At 33.5% G+C, this 22,192-nt stretch overlaps 1 protein-coding gene across 4 annotated transcripts in view; it reads right to left on the reverse strand.

The window, feature by feature from the left end:
* The window catches only part of NLGN1 (neuroligin 1), a gene marked incomplete at both ends in the record, with an annotated part of 709,231 nt that overhangs the window by 464,653 nt on the left and 222,386 nt on the right, over positions 1 to 22,192 (reverse strand). For all 4 annotated transcript variants that reach the window (XM_079704460.1, XM_079704459.1, XM_079704457.1 and 1 more), the window contains one exon: positions 17,306 to 17,458. In XM_079704460.1, the coding sequence (XP_079560586.1) occupies positions 17,306 to 17,458 (153 nt within the window). The remainder of the gene's footprint in view (positions 1 to 17,305; positions 17,459 to 22,192) is intronic.

A 22,192-nucleotide genomic window follows, 5' to 3' on the forward strand; every position in this document is an offset into this window, starting at 1 on the left:
ACACAGAGAACAGATGATCAAGGGAGTTTCCTGTATCTCCAAAAGAATTTGAGTGAGCAAGAAAAAAATAGTTTGTCATATTAAGCCAGGGATATTTTTCTTTTTATTGCTGCAGCAAAACTTAGCCTATTCTGACTAATAGAGAAACATCCTCCTATTTAAACATACACACACACAGTGAATGGTCAATGCACTCTTTGTTATAAAAAACACTCTGGAATTAAATTGCATAAATTTGTCAGCTTCTAGAATAAGTATGTCTCATGGGTGCAACTACATAAGAAAAGTAGGAGGTGAGTGTCCGTTTTCAGTGAGGTGGCTTAACCTTGCCTATTTCCATCAGAGCCTTGACTCAAAATACACTATAATTTACTCTACAACATGAACCAAAATCACAATTTAGGATTAGGCTCCTTCTTAGCTATCTGAGAGAAAATATCTTAGAGTAGAAAATGAGTAATATTTCACCTGGGAAACCTCAAGTATTTTAGAATCCGAAATAATAGGACCAATCAAATAATTTGATAATTTGAATAATCAAAAGGAAGCATATGGTGATTTCAATTTTATCATTCCTTTGATCTAATCCTCTTAGATCTACTTCTCATTAGTGGAAAAGAGCATATCAAGCACCATGTAGGCAAAGATCATGTTACATGGAGATGAGCATCCAACAAATTTGGCCGGAAAGTTCTTGAGTTTGAAGAGCAGAGTGTAAACACCAATTACTTTTTGACTAATAAAAGGCCTTATATTTGGGGGAAATAGGAAAGAAAGGAAAATATTAAATAATAGAATACATTTTACTGATATTAGCCACTACAAATATAGCAAGCCAAGCAAAGGATATATAAAACACAATCAAGTTGAAAGTTTTGAAAAATGACATATGCTTATGTTTTTTCCCACCATGAAATATGAAAAAGTATCTTTGTAAGTGCTCATTATCATAATGGCATTTGCAAATAAGTGAAAAATAAATGAAAATCATACTTCCAACATTTTAAAACATCCTTTGAAAAAGTTTTTTTTTTTTTTTTGCTAAAAAGCTTTCTCAATCCCTTTTAGCAGAGTATCATAATCTGAAATGTAATAAAGCCTAATTTGAATTCTTATGAAGTGAATGAAATGAGGAATATTTTTAAAATAGAGATCTTAATTCCTCCACTCTTGATTTGTTCATTGGCTGGCAGTTTTCTGTGCTCTTCTCCTGGGAACAGTTTGGGGAGGATTAAGTGGATTTTGGGGCCCACTTTAGACTGTGAGATTGTTGGATGGAGTTTTTATATACTCACAAAGCTGAAAGAGCCCATATAAAATTTCTAGTCTGCTTTAAGAAGATCAAGACAAGACAATCTGAGATCATGGTGTTCAATGTTAGACAATGAAAGATATTTCTAGTTACTTATATTAGATATATTGAAACTACTACCAATGATCAATAAGAGAAAAATCCTCAAACCATAATATCTGTACATAATGTCACTGAATCATACTCCTTATGATAAGGAACATTTAAACTTAGATCAGTAGTCTTCATAATGGTAAGTTCTTGCCCAAGGGAGTCATGATGTGATTCAAAAGAGTGGAAGAAGAAAATAGCAAAAGATATATTTATATGTATCTACCATAAAGAAAAAAAGAAATCTAACTTTTCTAATATACAAAATGACACTGAAGCCTTCCTTGGGTGTGTAACTCAAACACACCATTTATGTGCACATGTCACATACACATGTCATATACAGTGCATGACGACTCCTGAGGGCAGTGAGGACATTGCCTAGCAGCCTTTTATGTCCTTGTTAATTTCATTGTTCTAAGGCGTACTGCACATTACATGAGCCCAGTTAGGTAGATTTATTGTTTATGTTATCTAATTTTAACAAAACTAGCACTCACGGGGGGCAAGTGGCTTCAAAGGATTCCTGCAATAAACCCACAGACTGAAGGTGCTACAAGTACCAATAAGACACAAAATGGCACTTTTATTTTTCTGTTAAGAGTGAGCTTGTAGCCAACTACATTCCAAGGCAGAAACCATGACAGTCTAATCCTATCTAACAAGAATTCAGCCTTCAGAATTATCAAGACATTATATGGATTTAAATATACTATGACTAGTAATGAACTGCTCCTTAAATGTGCTTTGGTGTCTTTGTGAATCATCTGTTTCAACCCTAACTTCCATTAAAACTAAACATTAGATTGATCTTAGAAACAGTCTTCTGAATATCTGGGTGACAAAACATGAAACTAATATCTTAAACATAGCAATGCTTTTTAAGCACATGGATTTAAATGTGGTTAAAAATGAGTAAGATTGTTTTATTTTTATTTTTTAGTTAGTATTTATTTTTAGTTTTTTAAGGAACCTCCATACTGTTCTCCATAGTGGCTGTATAATTTACATTCCCACCAACAGTGCAAGAGGGTTCCCTTCTCTCCACACCCTCTCCAGCATTTATTTTTTGTAGATTTTTTGATGGCCAGTCTGACTGGTGTGAGGTGAGGGTAAGCTGGGATGAAGTGAGAGAGTGGCATGGACATATATACACTACCAAATGTAAAATAGATAGCTAGTGGGAAGCAGCCATATTGCACAGGGAGATCAGCTCAGTGCTTTGTGACCACCTAGAGGGGTGGAATAGGGAGGGAGATGCAAGAGGGGGGAGATATAGGGAAATATGTATATGTATATGTATAGCTGATTCACTTTGTTATAAAGCAGAAACTAATGTACCATTGTAAAGCAATTATACTCCAATAAGGATGTTAAAAAAAAAATGAGTAAGATAAAATAACCATTGTTTTAAAATGATATTTCATCTTTAAAACTTCTGTCTTCTATGTATTTTTATAATATAGATAATATATTAGTACCATAATATATGTATATAATTTACAAATATATCCATGAACTGAGGGTTCTTACTTCAAAAATGTATCCTAACAGGTGAGTATAATTTAAAAAAAGTTAAGAAACAACAGTCTAGAGCAGCGGCCCCCAACATTTTTGGCACCAGGGACCGGTTTTGTGGGGAGGTGGGATGGTTCAGGCAGTAATGCTAGCGATGGGGAGCAATGGGGAGTGGCAGATGAAGTTTCCCTCACTCGCCCGCTGCTCACCTCCTGCTCTGCTGCCTGGTTCCTAACAGGCTGAGGACCACTACTGGTCTGCGACCCGGGGTTGGGGAACCCTGGTCTAGAATAAATGGTGCCCAGTATGGTAGCCACTATCCACATGCAACTATTGAGCACTTAAAATGTGCTTTGTGTTACAGAACTACATTTAAAATTTTTGTTTAATTTTAAAACAAAGCAGTGTCAAATACTGTTTTCTGTTAAACTCAACTGTATTATTTTGGTAGGACTACATTTTACTTTATCTGTTGGAAATAAGCGTATGAATTGAGACGTTCTGTAAGTTTAAAATATACACCTCATTGCAAAACAGAGAAAATACATAATGTCCATTTAGAATTTTGTGTTGATTCAATCTAGAAATGATTATATTTTGGTTGAATAAAATATTCAGTTGAATGAAATAAATTTTTTTAAATTAATTTTATTTGTTTCTTTGTACTTTCCTTTAATGTGGCTACTCTAAAATTTAAAATTACATATATCAATTGCATTATAATTCTATTGGGCAGCTGGGCTAGAAGCAGTAAGTGCTAGATAGGGAGTTTTACAAAAGGAACATTTAGGAGAATAGCTCCATAACTTTTGCAAGATTCAAAACTAAACTAACAGATCATTTTTTTAACCTGAAAAAGTACATGTATATATACAACTTTAAAATAATGTGAAGATATTTTTAATTAGGGTTTACTCAGTTTAATACAACCAAGAATTTCCATTGACATCTACTGAGTCATATAGAAATCATGTACAGTTAACTGACATGACATTAAATTGTAGTTACCCAGTTTTAATTCTACTTCAGAAAAAGAGCAAATTTTTTACTTCTATGTAAAGACTAGAGCAACGAGGACTGAAAAAAGAAAAAAAAAAGATAATATAGCAAGTTGATCTTTTTAAGAGAATAATAGACAGAAACAAATTTGGCTTCTTGATCATATGATACCATTTAAAAAAAAACAACTAAGTGTATTATCCGTTCCTCTTAAAAATAGCAGATGAACTGGGCCAGCCACAGCAAGGCTTTTGTTTTTTTTTAATCCAAACCCTCTGATTCAGTTTGCCTATAATAATAATGGGTCAGCAAAATAAGATAATTAGTAGTTTTCTCATACAAAACAAATATCCAATTAGAAAATTTACTTACAGAATGTGTACATAGCTTAAAAATCTATCCCTCTACATGCTTTATTTTCCACATCTCCTGCCCCCACCTGCTCTTTATCGGAAAGATTCCTTTTGCTGGACTCTAGCAACAGGTAGAGAATAGGTACCCTATGGGGTAGATGATTGTAGGTAAATAGAGCACAACAAAATATGGTGTATAGGGGCTTCCCTGGTGGCGCAGTGGTTGAGAGTCCACGTGCCGATGTAGGGGACACGGGTTCGTGCCCCGGTCCGGGAAGATCCCACATGCCGCAGAGCGGCTGGGCCCATGAGCCATGGCCGCTGAGCCTGTGCGTCCGGAGCCTGTGCTCCGCAGCGGGAGAGGCCACAACAGTGAGAGGCCCGCATACCGCAAAAAAAAAAAAAAAAAAAAAAAAAAGAAAGAAAAAGAAAAAAAGAAACATGGTGCATAATTAAGCTTAAATTACAGGGTTTTGGCTGTTTATTTTTAAGCATTTTCATCATAGAATTCTATTTGTATAATTGTCCTTTGAACATGAAATAACACGAGGAGCTTTTTTTGAAAAACTCAATGCCTGGAATATCTTTGATTTCTCTGAAGAATTGTCATGTTTCACAGTTAAACATAAATGAAACTTGGTAGAGTCCCAGCTCAGAGCCCAAATCATCAACTCTGAAAATGTTTTGAGACTATGTTTTTTTCCCCTTTTCCATTTCTTCTATTTTCTATAAACCCGATTCATTATTTATATATAGCCATAATTTTATTGTATATACTCTGATAAGCTGCCACAGATACTTTCTAGAAAATGGAAGGGTAAAAATAGGTGTTTATTTAATATGTAGTTAATAACCTTTCTAAATATCAAGATTATATAACTTATGGTGAAGTATTCCTAAGGAAGTATGTAGATACTACTCATTTCAATGTAGAGTTACTTGTAATTAGGGAACAGTTATATAGGCTTGCTGTGGTCCCTCTAAACATGTTCTTCTAGAAAATTAACCCAAATATAAACTGTAGACTAAAAAAAATCTACTTTGGTAAATATTACATATTGGTTCTAAAACAGAAGGGTCAAACATACACTCTGAAAAACAAATTTCTTATGAGTTTAAACAGATAACGTTATGATATGTTTCAAGGGAAAACACTATGTATTGGAGCAATGTTTTCACTTATGTTAAAAAGGAATAATGAATATTTGTTAAAGCTTATTTTCATACAAAATGAAAAAAAAAACAACTCTAGCACAATTAAATAACATTAAGAATAGTTACATATTTTCTGTCAGAAAAACTGTTCCTAATTATGATGATACTAACACAAACATCCTTTTTAAAACTTATTTCTATTTGAGTATGTTATATATTCTCTATGAGAACTGACTTTTCTAGAAAAGGTGCTGTTTTTCAAAGCTCAAATACGGGAAGCTAGCACATACCAGAACAGAAATTAATATTTCTCTTGGATCTGTCTCATCTCAGGGATATGTCTCAGCTCTTTAGAAAGGTTTCTAAATGGTGATTTTATTGATATATAAATCAGTTATGAAATATAACTTGTCTCACATATGGAAAATTTTTCGAAGAATAATATTTAAACCTATGGTCCTAACTGCACTATCAGAAAAAAATGGGTTGGGATGTGGGTAATCAACAGTCAGTTTAAGATCTCTCACCTCAACCGCTGTCTGTTCATGGCAATAGTTGAGCACCTGTAATGTTATTCAAGATAGGTAAAGTATCAAAAGGCAAAGTTAAAGAAATTACAAAATATTTTGCCTTTTGTTTCCCTTTGTCTTTACAAAAGAGAAACCCTAAGCTGAGTTCAAAACATTTATAGATTTCATAGCCCATTACACGTATAAAGTCAATAGTTATCTTTTCTGCCACATTGTATATATTTTAACTCAAAAAGTGGTGTTTTAACACTGTTTCTTTGTTTGTTTGTTTGTTTTGTGGTACGCGGGCCTCTCACTGTTGTGGCCTCTCCCATTGCGGAGCATAGGCTCCGGACGCGCAGGTTCAGCGGCCATGGCTCACGGGCCCAGCCGCTCCGTGGCATGTGAGATCTTCCCGGACCGGGGCACGAACCCGTGTCCCCTGCATCGGCAGGCGGACTCTCAACCACTGCGCACCAGGGAAGCCCTTAACACTGTTTTTAAGTTTATCTATTGCTCTTACCCCGTGCTAAGCAGGAAACAGAATACTGTAAATATTAAATGCATGGTAAATGCAGAAATCACTAATCAGTTTAAAATAAATTACAGCTTTCATGCGTTACCGTTCCAGTACACAGGGTGTTTCTCCAGAGGATCCAGGGGCTTTTCTTCCCACTGCTACTGGGGGCAAAGTATTGCTACCATTAACAAGATCTAACCTCATTTACGTGGGACTAGGCATGAGGCCTGTGTATGGACATGGTTAGTACTCTTTACTATCCACATCCTCCACCAGCAACCACTATTTCCACCTGCTCTGTGTCCTAAGACATGTATATCCTGAGAAGAGGACACAGTGAATTAATCTGCATGCTTATTAATGGCTTTTGAATTATATATGCAGAGTACTCTACTCATCTTAAGGAAACTGGAAAACCAGATAACATACAGTGTTTATTTCTAGTTTGGGTTGCAAGGCAGCTACTGTATTAAGCAGTTAATAGATGCATTCTGCATGCTAAAGTGAAGGTTATAGAAGCAGAAAGAAGAGATAGATCAATCTGGCCTGGGTTAGTTTTGCAGAAGGTAGGGTGATAGCTGAGTCTTGGAGACGGGGCAAAAAGTGGCAAGTAAGTGGTTGGAAATGATCCAGGTAGGCTGTGAAGAAGTCATTCTGGATTGTGTGGAAGGGACTTTCCAGAAATGAATAGAAGATACAGTTTGCTAAGATGAAGAGCAACATACTTTAGCAGATCTGGAATGGCAGGAAAAATCTGGAATGGATCCCAGGATTGATGAAAACCATTTAGAGACATAGACCAGAGGAATATAAAACAAAACAAAACAGAACAAACAACAACAACGAAAACAACCAAACTGATACTCTCTTGTATTTTTAAGGTATTTTGCCTCCTTGTGGTGTGGAATGAAATGACACACACATTTGAGTCTAGAGGCTGGAAGGTCAGCTAGAAGGCCTGTTAACCCAAGGTGAACAGTTAGTAGCAATAGAAATAGAAGGAAGGAAGCAAATATAAGTAATTAAAAAAATTTTAAACTCTGCCAATTAAAAATAGGAAGACAAAGGAAAAGGAGCAAAATTTGAATGTTTATGAAGTAGTTCAAGGAAAGACTTTAGAAAGAAAAAGAGAAAGACCTCATGAGATGTCTTGGCAGATGAAATTGCAGTATGTGTTTAAGGCAAAGTAGTGAAAGTGAGTGTGGGATATCAAGGACTATGGCACTAGGTCATGGGAAGCTAGGGGAGTCCTGCCTTGGTCTGATATTGAGGACTCATCAGAGGGAGGAAAGGATCATTTGAAAGCAAACCAAACTTAAAAGCAAATTCCAAGCCCTCATTGTTTGTTTGGAACAAAGAGGAAAAACTGATGCTGGATGAAGAAGAGACCCATATCTCTGTTTAATAATAATAATTTAAAAATCAGTAATGGGACTAACTTACTAGTTTGCATAGATCATCTCAGGGATATAAGGCAGGTGAGGGAGGACATCTTCAATTGTCTCTGAAAAGTATTACTGTTGTGCTCTCAATTTATAGATCCAATAGCTAAGAGCTAGTCCTCCCCTGGGATTCTTTCCCTGTGTATTTGTATTTCACAAACCAATTTTGCTCACTTAATTCTGATAGAGAACTTTGCCTGGTTGATTGTGGGTGGCCTGCTTGTTTGTTTGGATTTTTGCATTTTTACCCCAGCTGCTTGTTTAAATGACTTTTTTGCTTCTAATTATCTTACATCTTTTAAAATTATTTCAAAATATTTATCTATTTTTTAATATTTAACTGCGTAAATGCATGGAGAAAAACAAAAACTAAAAACTACAACTGTGCTGGCATGAAAGGTACATAGAGACCTTTCCTAAAGTTCTCAGTCTACATTTCACCACAAATATTCTTTTTCTTAACAATCTATTCTTTTTGGAAATACAACTTATCAAAATTTGTGCTAATAGTTTTGTTTATTTGTTTAATGGAAATCTTTTTACTCACTGTGAGGTTCAGAAAGGAAGGACTGGGTCTGATCTTTTTTCAACATTGTGAGCACAGACCCCCAGCTACCAGGAACCAATCGTGGGCATATATTAAATGTTTGTGGAATTAATGAGTGAATAAGTGAATGACTGAATTAAGATGATGGCCTCTGTTCTGAAAAGGAAACAAAATATATTTTTGTTCATGTATTGGTGAGTTGCAGTCCTTTTGAGTGCCTGAAAGTTGTTGTTCAATTCTGGCCCCAGAAGAACACCTTGACTAGAAATGAGGGAAATGTTTCTTCTATGTTCTAGGCCTTATTCAAAATCACTGATCTTAATGAAATCTTAAACCACAGACGTCCAACTTTGTCTTAGAATTGAAAAAAAAAAGTCTCTTTTTTAGGACAACCCAGAGCTTAAATGAGGTCATATTAATAACACAGAAACTCAGATAAGAAGACATCATAATACAGTAATTTATTACAGTTTTTTATATTGACCAGTCTCTGGAATAATACTGATCATATTGATTCATACTCCTCAAAGCAGGAATTCAGTAGAGCTCTCCACAATGATGGTTTGATTCTTTTCATTATCAAAAAAAGGAAGGAAAAGCAGCAAAACCCCTGTGTTGCTCTTTGTATAAAAGACAGATTCCCATACTCACCTGAGTCAGGCAGTGCCCAGCTTATCCTTCGATCCTCTATGAGCGAAATATCTGTCTCATTCACTGACTTTACCAAGCACCTCACCCTAATGAGGCACAAGCCATGATTTTTTTGTATCCATAGCAGAATGTCAACTTTGATCAAGGTCTAGGCCTACTCAACACACTTTTTAAAATGCAAATCTAATCATTTCACTTATCTGCTCAATGCCCTATCATTGTTTCTCATTGTTCTTAGAATTCCTAAATCTTTAATGAGATGCTGTGTGGCCTGCTGCCTGTTTTCAACCTTACTTGACACTACTCACCCCTTACTCAAAGCATTCCAGCTGGCTTTGCTCATCTCTTTCAACATACCAAGCCGCTTTCTTCCCCTGGCTTTCACCCAGACTTTTTCTCTGCCTCAAACCTGGCCTCCTTCACTCCATGACCACATCAAATCAACACCTAGTGACTCTTCAGATCCCCTTTAAATTTATTTAACAAATATTTTCTGAGCAAATACCATGTGCCACGGACTACTTTACACTTTAGAGAGCTAGACAATAATAAAACAAAAAAAAGCATCCAAATATAAATAGGAAGTAATTGGGTATGATCAATGTAATAGAGAGAATTTTAAAAGGTAGATGACTTGTAACATGGTGGCTCTTTTTAGATTGGATGAACAAGGACAGTCTCTCTGAGAAGAAGACATTTAAACCAAATCAGAAGAATAAGGAACTGGCCCCACAAAGATCTGTGGCAGAGGGAAGAGCAAGTATGAAATCCCTAAAATGGGAATGAGTTTGGTGTGTATGAAGAATAAAAAATGGCTTGCATAGAGAGGAAGAGCATTTTCAGACAAACTAAGAGATACAGGTACAAGAGGTACAGGTACTGAGAGATACAGATACCTATTCATGCAGGGTTTTGTGAGACAGGGCAGGGAAGGAGTTTGGATTTTATTCTCAGTGAACAGTCAGGAAGCCAGTGGAGGGTATAAGCAGAAAAGTGAGCTGGTATAATTTATGGTTTAAAAAGATAATTTGATTTTGCTGTGTGGAGAATGAATTACAGGTAGGGAGCAAAAGTGAAAGAGATAAATAATGTAAGAGGTTCAAGGAGAACTGGCTTCGTTTGGCAGAGGGGGAAATGGAAAGGAGACAGACCCAGGGTGTACGCTGGAACAATTCAGTAAGAGAAGCTGATGAATTGTATGTTCAGCCTAAAGGAAAGACAAATCGGAAAAAATGTTTAGAGGCTTTGCTTGATCGTCCAGATGGATGGCAGTGCCAATGCCATCAGTGCAGTGCTGTGCCCAAGAGAACACTGTCTGGGTTAGAATTCTGGCTCCACCACTTAACACTGACCTTATGACTGTGGATAAGTTACTTAACCTCTCTACTTATTTGTTTCTGTGTTTATAAAATCGGGAAAATAACAACCCTACCTCATAAGCTTACTGTGGGAATTTAATAATGTAATCCTTGGACTCCCCAATGGGGAGCCAAAAAAAATGTCACCTATACAAACTGCCCAAACAGCTTTTGGAATATGTTCTCAATGAATGTGCCTGTGACTGTTATTACTGTTGTTGCAAGTATTATTATAACCTAAATGTGGAAGACAATGAAATATGCAGACCTGAGAAAATCAACATATTTTAGCCATTAAGCTTGAGATATTCATTAGTCATTAGAGATGTTTGTAGGCAGAAGTACATAAGTCTGATGCTCCAAGGAATAGTCAGTCCTGAAGATACAGTTTGGAAGTCACTTATTTACAGATGGCATTTAGAGCCATGCATAAATTCCCCTAGGGAGATATGGTAGAGAGAGAAGAAAGGGAGCCAAAATTTCTGCTTAGTGGCACTTCGACATGTAGATATCAGGGTAAGAGAGGAGGAGCTAGCAAAGGAGGCTGAGAAGGAGCAGACCGTGAGGCAGGAGGAAACCCTGGTGTGATGCCAAGAAACAAGCATGACCAAAAGGGACTGCTTAACTGTGTCCTGTGCTAGGGAGAGATGAAATAAGATGAGAACGGAGAAGTGACCAATGGAATCGACAATCTCGAAGCCCCGGGGAGTCTCAACAAGTCCTTTTTCAGTAAAGTATAAGAAAGGGAAACCTGAATGTCACCTCCCTTGGGAAACCTTTTCCGAGTGTGTAGAATAGATTAGCTGCCTTCTCACTACACTTACCGTTTCTCTAGGTAATTATAAAGTCAACTTTGCACTAAATCATTATCAATGTAAAGGACATCATTTTTGTAATGATTCATTTATTTTATATATTCCCCAATAGCTAGTAATCTACTGGACAGCAGAGATCACATCCATCTTGTTTTTCACAATATGCTCAATAAGTATGCCTGATACTTAATATTGCTCAATTTGTATAGAATTAATAAATGGCTGAATTAATCAATTAATGAATGATACTACATGACTGTACCTAAAACACATTTTTTTTGTTTTTTAAACTAACTTCTTTTAACTAACACTCACTCTAACCAACATGCTTACTTTCAGGTTTTCTCTGTTTTGGGCATAACTAAATAATTGCTTTTATTGCAACCTACCATTTTGGAGGGAAAAATTAGAATAAAAATAATGGACAGTCTGCTTTGCACTGTATCATTATCTATCTAAAGTTTCTATTTTTCCAAAGGACAAACAATATCTCTACTCCAGGAGATCATTTTAGCACTCAGTCTAAAATTGATTACCATCCAGCCCTTATTAAAACTCAGTTGTCACAACTGGTATTTGAGAGAAGAAATCTATGGACTCAGTTAACTGTCATTGCTCTAAATTGGTTTTTAGCTCTATCCTATTATAAGTGAATTCTTACTTGAACTGTATTTGGTTACCTCTTTGCTGAAATGACACTATAGAAGTTGTGGTCATTTATTATTATGTCTTTGGCTTTTACAGAGGGTTAATACATAATCATATGCTTGAGAATATTTCTGCATCTTCTAATGACATAAAGACTATCACACGATTCCTATATTTTTCTTGGTGTTCCAACTAAAAACAACTCATGATAAATTTCTCTGTAGTATAGTCTGAAAAAAAACTTTGTGTATTTTTTATAAAATATAGATATATATGTTTCCTTTATCTGATAATAACCATTATGAAATTCAATCCATTATCCTTTTTACCTTGCTTCTAGGAAATTGGGATATACATTTATGTTCAATTCCAGTATATATTCGTAGTCTAAGTTTCTGCCTCTTTCTTTATAGTATGGGTATTCATATTCAATATGAGTTTAGCGACCTATTTATATGTGTGTGTTTGTCACAAATTACATCCACTTTTTTGAAGTAGAAAGAGTATGAATAAATAAAAATAAAAAAGAATTTCCTTCTCTCTCCTCTTTAGTTAATCCCAGAGATAGTCCATCCTTCATGGTTTTGCTCAAATACTACCAAGTTCATGAGACATTTTTGACTCTTCAAGTACAGACTGATTCCCTCTCCCACCTCCTAAGAACACATTTGGATGATAGTGGGTTATTATCATCTTATAAAATTTAATAATTGATTATATATTACTCTCAAATATAAGGTCACATTTAGAGTTGTTTTTTTGCTTTAGGATTTAGAGCCAAACAAATAAAAACAATGCAAGAAAAAGAAAAATAATGACAAAACATTGTGCCACTTGAGAAATGAATATGCTTTTCTTTTTAAATCATAACTACCTAGATTTTACCAAATCTCCTTTCTGCTAGACTGCTCAGATTCAAATAAGAATTTTGATCACTGCATTCATATTGACCCATGTGATATTCTATGCTTCCTTTCTTTCTTTGTTGTTCTGATTTTTTTTATATATCAAGTGACCATGTACATACAAATCAATAATAAATATATATTATTATGAAGTACAATATCAATTATTATTCTCTATTGAGTGCTTGTTTTCCCCCTCAATTAGATTGAAAACTCTTTAAAGATAAGGACTGTATTGTTCTTACTTTTTATCCTGCATAGAAGATGTACAGTTCTGCAAACAAGTGTTATATATTTGATGACTGACCACATCAAAGTTATATTTATTTCTGTCATTTGTCTGATAATACTTGAAGCATTATTATTGCATAGACATTATAGTTTATAAGAATTAACAGATCTCACAACCATTTCTAATAGAATAATTATAAATTTAGTTGTTCATTAAAATTGATACACACTAACGTTAATGAAAGCTTGTTTTAAATGGTTTAGCCTCACATGGCATTATGAAGTTAGCTAAATGTAATTCTTCAAATGTAACTAGTAAGTAAACTAGCACTCTATTATTTTTTCCATAGATGGGTAGTAGAGACATAAGATTACTAAGTAAAATATTTAATTACACCCTTTACTAAAAATTTGCCAAATATCCAGAGATATCAGTAGTTCTGAAATCTTTGAGAATTTTTTTCTAATATAAATCACATGTTCTTGAATTATGAATGCATAATTGTCTCTAAAATATCCATAGCAAAATCAAAGTATCTTATTAAATTTCCATCAGATAAAAATCTTATGTTTGCCTAAGGTAGATCTCCACAAAGATACTTTTTTAAAATTTTTCTCTAAAAAATAACATAAATTTATTCTAAATTTTGAGAGGGGGCTTTAACACATTTTTAACACTAAATTAGTTAATGTGTTTTTTCATTTTTAATATTTGAAAATATATGTGGATAGTTTCTATTTTCAAATACGTTTACTGTATAATACCTCATCTTAATAGTGAAGAATTTATTTCATATTCTCTTTCAATGCTTGCCCATAAGTACATATGTTTACCCTATTTACAGTAAAAATATTTAATACTATTTTCCTCTCTTAAGACCACCTAATCAAAGCATTTCTCACTGTTTCCAACACAATAATTTGTATTTTAACTATATACCAGAACATTAAAAAATAACTCTATTAATAATTATTTTAAATACATTTTAAAGGACTTTTATATAACATGTATTAGATAACCAAGGACAAAGATTTAAAACTGGCTGAGTACAAAGAATGTATATAACCAAAAGTGAAAGAAAGTCTAAATGTTTACTAAAAGAAGTCTGAGGCTGAATGAGATATGATTATGGAGAACTCTAAAATGAAACTGGGGAAGAGAGGTTAGCAGGCAGAATCCATTATCCCCTAGCCTTTTTTTTTTCAAACTTATTGCAGTTTTTCTTACCACCAATAGCATTTTCAATGCAATGATATTGATAGTCTGTGTTACCACTTCAAAGGAAACCACAAAAGTGTCTTGGTTGAGAAACTAACTCCAACCTGTTCCTAGCTTCTTCAAAACAATGCTATCATAGGAGGTATTTTTTTCTTCTGTGCTAATTCTTCTTTGTAATGAACAAAATATGTTTTTAACATTAAATACTTTAAACTGGAAATTTGGCTGCTAGATAGCTGTATGAAATTTTTTACTGAAACATTATCACCTTTTTAGTTGTTGCTAAAACAAACAAACTTGTAATATTTTTCCTCTGGGATGGCAAATTCAAATCAAAATGAATTATATTATCTGTTTCAGACATCCTGATATTTCCTGGCAGTCAGCTGACAGTAAGTCTCTTGATTAGCCAGTTGGTACATTGGACCCCGAAATTCATTTCCTTAACACCAAAACATCCAAATTAAAACACAGCTCAGGATTTCCTCTGACATGGGATCAAATCTTATTTTCTACTTAAAGTACAAAACTCTTCCAAGTGCCAAGTAAACAGCAATACTTTTGGATCCCACACCCAAGAAACCTTGGCTTACCTTGTTACTGTTAGCCAAAGTATTAACAACAACAACTAAAACCCTACAGTCTTTATTGTTGCAGTTCTGGCAGATCAGCTGTTGAGCTGGTTGTGGTATACCACACAGGCAAAGTGTGCTGAAACAAATGTTATGATAACTTATTCTTCATGAATTAGTTCATTTAAATACATTTTTACAAGGCCCAACACATATTTTAGGAAGTGACCAGAATACATATGTTCCCGAACTAATGTCCCAAAACTCACCTAAGAATGTTTCACTAACAAAGTGTTGTACTTTATTATGTTGAGAGGAGGTCTATAAAGGACAGCTGATTCTTAGTGGTGATTATTAGTTTATGAAATCTTTAAGAGGAACAAAGGAGCCAACTAAAGGTTAAATCCTAAACTGCAGTAGAGCCAGAACAAATATTCACCATTGGAAAAATCATCCATCATCAGCACCAACAGTGACTGCCATTATACAAACCAAGTTCTTCATTTTTTAGCTGGTTAATCTTTTGTCCTGAAATCCAATTATTCAGAGTATGGCAATTAAAGTTAGGATATGAACATGAATATAGGATTCAAATTGGATCAAAGTCAGGTCCACATCAGTTCTGAATACATTTTTTTAAATGGGCAAAACTTATACCAACATAACACAGTTTATTTTATGGTATCTTACTGTATGTGAGTACAACCAGTAACAGAGTGAGGCAGCATAAGGGGTGGCCAAAAGACTTTTTAAAAATAAAATCAGTGTATATGACTTTGTGGATGTTCAAGTCCTTAAAAATACTGTTACCACAATTTGGCATCTAATTTGAAATTTTCAGTTGGAAAACTAGTCACTGCATCAGGATTTTCAATTTAAGAAATTCACAAAAATATGAGAATAATAATTGCTAAAAACAACTAAGCTATAAACAATGCCATGATTAAAGTTAAATGCATTAAAGATAGTGCAGATCCTCACATTCAAATCTTGCCTAAGAAACAGATGACAACACTATGATATTTAAGATTAATTTAAGAAGTTTATTATTAACATCTCTTTATATATATTCTAATATAGAGAGTTTTCATTGGTGGGAAGTCATTCATCCCTGTGCAGTGAAATTATAAGAATAACTGAAGCAATGCATGATTAGACATGGTGGGGAAACTAATGCTTACTTGAACAATGGTACAGAAATACTTTATATCTACATTGACAGAGTGTATCTATTATATATTCCACCATACTCCAAATTCAAAATAGAAAACTAGAAAAAGATCAAGGTCTCACTTTGCTTTGTTAACATATCTCCTTCCCCAAGACACACAAACTTGATTGATAAAAATCATTCCTTTTTATATTTTGAGATTGGTATAAACACAGATTATGATTACATAGAAGGGATTAGAATAATAAAAACTAACACTGAAGAGAAAAATAAACTGATTCTCAATGTCTAAAATAAATTATATTAACAATTATTATAAAGGAGAATATAATTCAAATATTTTTTTCAAAATATTTCAGAGTAAAAATGAGTGAGGTATCTTTTTGTGCCCAAATAACACAAATGATAACTTTTAAGTGCATAATAAGGGACAAGACTTTGATCAATTAAGATTAAAAAAAAAAACTTTTGTAATGAATTGTACTCTTAGCAAATACCTTTAACTAAAATACCACAGATAAAGGTGTCTTATTAAATGATATAGTTATATTACTCACCAAATTGTGACAATACTATAAAAAATAAACTTATACAAGTAGAATAGCAAGTTTATGCCTATATCAGAGTACTTAAAAATTTATTTTAAATAATATTGTTCTATACTTTTCTTCAAAACGAAAGATCACTAGTTTGATTTTGTTTTACATGTATATACATTATTGAGTTGAACTCTTTGACACTTTATGAAATCAATGCATGTTTTTCAAATCAAATAATTCAATCAAAATACATTTAAACAAAATATTTCTAATTATATTTGATAAATTTAAGAAACAAACAAACAAACCTATACAGAAATGGCAATCATTCCCCAAAGCTAGTCCATACACATATTCTTGAAGAGAATAAAAACTTATTTCTACATTCATGTCAAACCTCAGGCAATTTTATAGCACTGTAAAAAAGAAAAGTAGAAGAGAGAAAAATCTGCCCAGGGACTAATCCTTCTTAAGAAAGGCCCTGCCATTGTTGCCTTTCACATTTCTATAAAGCCAAGCTAAGAATAGCACTCCATAACAATGTGAATAATTTCATTACCTTTTATATTAAATATTAAAACCAACCCTAGCTGTCTTTTGTCAAGTAATTTATGAATATTTATAGAATTTATTGAAAATATCAAAAATTTTGCTTCAAAATCAACAAGCATAAAACAATGAGTGAAGCAAAGCAAAACGAAACTATCACATATTTCATGGATTGATGGGGGGGGGGAAAGAAATTTCTTACCGAGTACCCCAAGTCGATAGTTGACTGTGATGACGATCACATTGCCATAACTTGCCAAGACACTCCCATCATATAAATTTCCAGTCCCTTCCATATATGAGCCACCATGGATATACACCATCACTGGTTTGGGGCCCCCACTGTCCCGAATATCTGAAAAACAAATGGTTGGCAATTGTTTTTATCCTCAACACGCATAATGAAACAGAGAATACATTTACCATTTTAGGGACAAAAGGGAATGATTTTAACATAGTTCTTTAAATTGCTGTCTTTGTTAAAGTGTTTCTTAAGCAACTTATATTAAGATCTATTGCAGAAAATAGCAATAGATATCCATTGTTTTCTACCTAAAATTTTGTTAAATATTATAAACTGAATCACAAAACTTGGACAAATTGGAAGTAGGTGTGAATTTGAGTGTTTTTTTTTTATTGATTCCTGATGTGACAGTAGAATCAAAAGAAATAATAGAATGATAATGATACTTAAAACTTGATTTTACAAATGTTATAGCTTTCATATGGAATTTATGAGCCATAACCTAAGTACAATGGTATCACTGCTACTATGAATAAAACACTGTTTTTCCATTTCTTAATTACTGTAAAGATATGTACTGAATGCATCATAATTACATGGAATAACTTATGCTCCAATTTGAGAACATAATTACAACCCTGTGCTATAGAGGTTGCAAGAAGTTTCATTTAACTATTCAAGTACTCTCAGATGAATGTTTAGGCAATAGAGTCCAAACATCTATATTTCTGTCTTTGTTACATTTAGGGGACTTTCATTTAAATGATATTTTTCAGTTCAGTCTAGGTCATCTGCTGATTCCAATTACCCTTACCCTTCAGAAGAGGAAAACAGACTAACATATTTTTTACCCTCTTTTTGTAACTATTCTACTCTTCTTAGCCCCACTTTGGCTCTAAGATTTTGTCATACAGACATGAGACAGAATACAGCTAAATCCAAGCATAAAATGCCAAAGTTTAGGATGATGTTAAAGTGATTTCTACAGCTCTAAATTTTAATCAAATGTATGTGCTTTTCTAAGATACTTTACCCCGATTATGCAGTTTCAACAAGGGTCTAGAAATAATATATAAGGGAAACACAGGATAATTATAATTGGTATTAAAAGATACTAAGTTCTATAGATAAAAATGCTAAGCAGTATATTGGTGAACATGATTTTAACTATTATGTAGATTGAAGTATTATATGTGTACATGTATCTCTATGATTATGAATATAAACATACCTAAAACATTACCATTAGATAATGGTCGATGATCTCTTCTGTCCACAATTGAAACAAAATTACATCGTGTATTATCTTTCTTTTATGACAATATTAAAAGTGTCATTTAAAAGTATGGCTTTGTTCCTTTGCTTTTGACATTTTTTATGAGACAAATCTCCTACATCATAACAATTGAGGTTTCAACTTTCAGAATGGACTAACATGATATAAACTCATTGAAAAAACTGGTGATAATTTAGAGGCTGCTTTATATTTCTTGTAAAAAAGATGACTAGTGTAAATGCTTCAAGTTTTCTACTATAATAATAAAGTGATTTCTTTCAATGAAAATCATTTTAAGATCATGAATTGTAGCTCAACTTGTTTGTCCAGATTTTCAAGTTGGGGAAATAGCTAACTGCAGAATTTAGGACTTTTAAAAAAGGCTACTTTATGTTTGACTTAATATTTAATATCAGTGTATAAATTTATCAAAACCTCCCCCTCTCCCTGTGAGGGGGTACTTGAGAAGACTGTCTTATTTTTTAAATGGTGAGATGAGGATACTTTGACATTCACCAGACTCAGCTACATTTAGTGAAAAAAAAAACTAAATTTATTTTCTCCTTAAATCGTTGGGAGGGAAAATGATATTCACTCATTTGTAAGATCTGGGGGCTTGTGGAGATGTTAGGCTTACAGAAAGAAAACAATTCTTCTGAAATTGTCAAACTCTCCTCCTTAAATGCCTGTTCGCTGCACAGTTTTAGCGTGTTTTTCTAGTATGGCTGGCACTGAAAAAGCAATAATAAATTATTAAACTGAAGCCATTAACTGACTATTCACAGCAGACTCTGTGCTCTTCTAATTGTATGCTTCGAGGTAGCACAGAGGGAGTCTGTTTCAGAATTCTTCTTTAATTAAAATTACATAGAATTACAAAGCACCAACTGTGAACAGTAATGAAATCTTGGTAGAATCGTTCTGTTCACCTGGAAAACAATGCAGGCACACATTGGGAAGACCTGCCATATTTTATACCAAATAACAGAATGAAGTGGACTTTGTCAGGAAACACTGAAAATACGATAATAGATGCTAGGAGCAATTTTGAGTGGTATATCTCTATTTTTCTTTGAAAATTACACTTGAAAGATTACTGATTGTTTGGGCTGATTCTAATTTCCAATTTGTCTTCCTAAACTTCTCAATGATTTCAACTTTGCCTAAGAACTTAGTGTGTCCAGCAGTTCTTTTCCAGAAAGTTTTATAAAATTCTAATGCTGTGTTCTGAACAGTATTTCTTTTTGCTTGAAGTAACCCTTAAGTTAATGCTATATGGTGTATTAATTGCCAAAATAGTTACAATTTTTGTACATAACAACTCAATATTGCTAATAAAGCTTGGAAAATGCCATATTTGTATTACAGAGAAATTAGAATTATTTTATAATGTTTTATCAGAGTGGTCAACCTTAGACTTTACTTTTGATAGTGTTTTATCATAAGCTCTATCTTAGACTTTACTTTTCCTCATAGTCTACAGGTCATTCTTGATGTAAATATAATAGTAAATTGTTTAAATATGATAAATATAATAACATAATAATATAACAATAAATGTAAATAGTTTAAATTATATCTCTATTTACTTTGATTTTAAAAAGAACCAGACCTCTATAAGTGAAACTGATATATCAGATAGCTTACCATTGAATGCTATCTGCTAATGCCATCATTTTAATAATAAAATTTGGGGTGGCCACTATGTCTTAGTTGAAATATATTAGAGGTAGTAGCTTATAATGAATTTATTAGAGCCATGTTGTCCCTCTAAACTTTGTCTCATATTTTCCCTTAGAAATAAAGTAGATTTTACCTAAGATATCCGACTTTGCCTAAACTAGCTGCTACTTACCTTACTGAAATCAAAAGAATACCCAAAGACTAAAACACTAGTTCAGGTTTAGTAAAACTACAAATATTCCTAAAGAATGTTTATATTTTCTGTTATTTGCAATGTTTTAAAGCTTTGCTAAGCATCTAAATCTCAGAAAAATGTGGGAAGATAAAAGAGAAATACTAAACTGAGGATTATTTTTCTTCTAAAATTTTTATGGTAAGAAAGTATTTAAGATTTTCAAGTTAAAAAATAATAAACTGGAATCTGAGTAGACATCTTGATTTTTAATTTTAGTAACTATTTTATCTTTCTGATAAACCAAAAATTTAAGCCAGTGTAGCAAGTGCCAACAGCTCTAGAGCAGTTAATGTGGATTTATTTTTGCCTGACAACCAATGTTTGAAGTCATAATTCCCTTTAATAGTCCTAGTGAATTCATGTGCCCAATGTTCATTACAGCACTGTTTACAGTGGCCAGGTCATGGGGGCAACCTAGATACCTGTCGACAGACGAATGGATGGGGGAAATGTGGTACATATATACAATGGAATATTACTCGTCCATGGAAAGGAATGAGATTGGGTCATTTGTAGAGATGTGGTGGATCTGGAGACTGTCATGCAGGGTGGGGTGGGTCAGAGAGAGAAAAACGAATATCATGTATTGACACATATATGTGGAACCTAGAAAAATGGTACAGATGAACCGGTTTTCAGGGCAGAAATGGAGACACACATGTAGAGAACAAACATATGTACACCAAGGGGGGAAAGTGGTGGGGCGGGGGTGGTGGTGGTGGGATGAATTGGGAGATTGGGATTGACATGTATACACTATATGTATAAAATGGATAACTAACAAGAACTTGCTGTATAAAAAAAATAAAATAAAATTCAAAAAAAATAACCCTAGTGAATAATTATTAGTCACATAACTCCTTAAACATGTTTACTGGTTTCTTTTTCCTTAAAGGACTCATGAAGTTTTTAATTGCCCATAATTTTGAGTTTTGGAGCATTTAACAGTTTTAAAATTGTGGGGTATTGCCTCAGTTAAATCTTTCCCTGATACATTTAAAGATATTTCAAGATTTTTTTTGCCCCCTACTCATTTGATGAACCTCAGCTACTATTCAAGACCAGCAAGAGAATATAGAAGTGTTGGATGAATCTGCATTTGTTAAACTGGACTTACGATCAAAAGTACAATTTTTAGTTAAAAAATATACAAAAGTCTACAAGAGCAACTTTTAAAAAGCTCTATATAGGATAGAAAATTGCATTTGAATATTGAAAAATTAAGGTATTCCCAGCACAGTTTAAAAAATTAAATATCTCTTAAATTCCCAAAATAAATTGGTAGAAATCTAGGATTTTGCTTTGACCCAGTTTTAATCACTTCAGATTAGTCTTTTTGAAACTATGGAAAAAACCAAAAAATATGCAGCTCTTATGATTATTATTAAAATTTGATACAATTGTGTTTGGCCTAAAAGTGGCAAAAAATAATGGCAAAAACACAAATGAGAATTAGAAGTAAAGAACAATGCTCCACTGAGAAGCTTTGGATGAGTTTAAGTGAATGAGGGGCACGCCCCAGTCAATGTCTCACCTAGCCTCTGAATAAAGTGTTGAGACAGAAAGCTAGAAATCAAGTAAAAGAGTTGGGCTATCAGGAAATAATGGACAATCCCATATAAATGACCAGATAACTAGACTTCTGACTGAA

The sequence above is a fragment of the Hyperoodon ampullatus genome (genome assembly GCF_949752795.1).
Source record: "Hyperoodon ampullatus genome assembly, chromosome: 5".
Taxonomy (NCBI): domain Eukaryota; kingdom Metazoa; phylum Chordata; class Mammalia; order Artiodactyla; family Ziphiidae; genus Hyperoodon; species Hyperoodon ampullatus.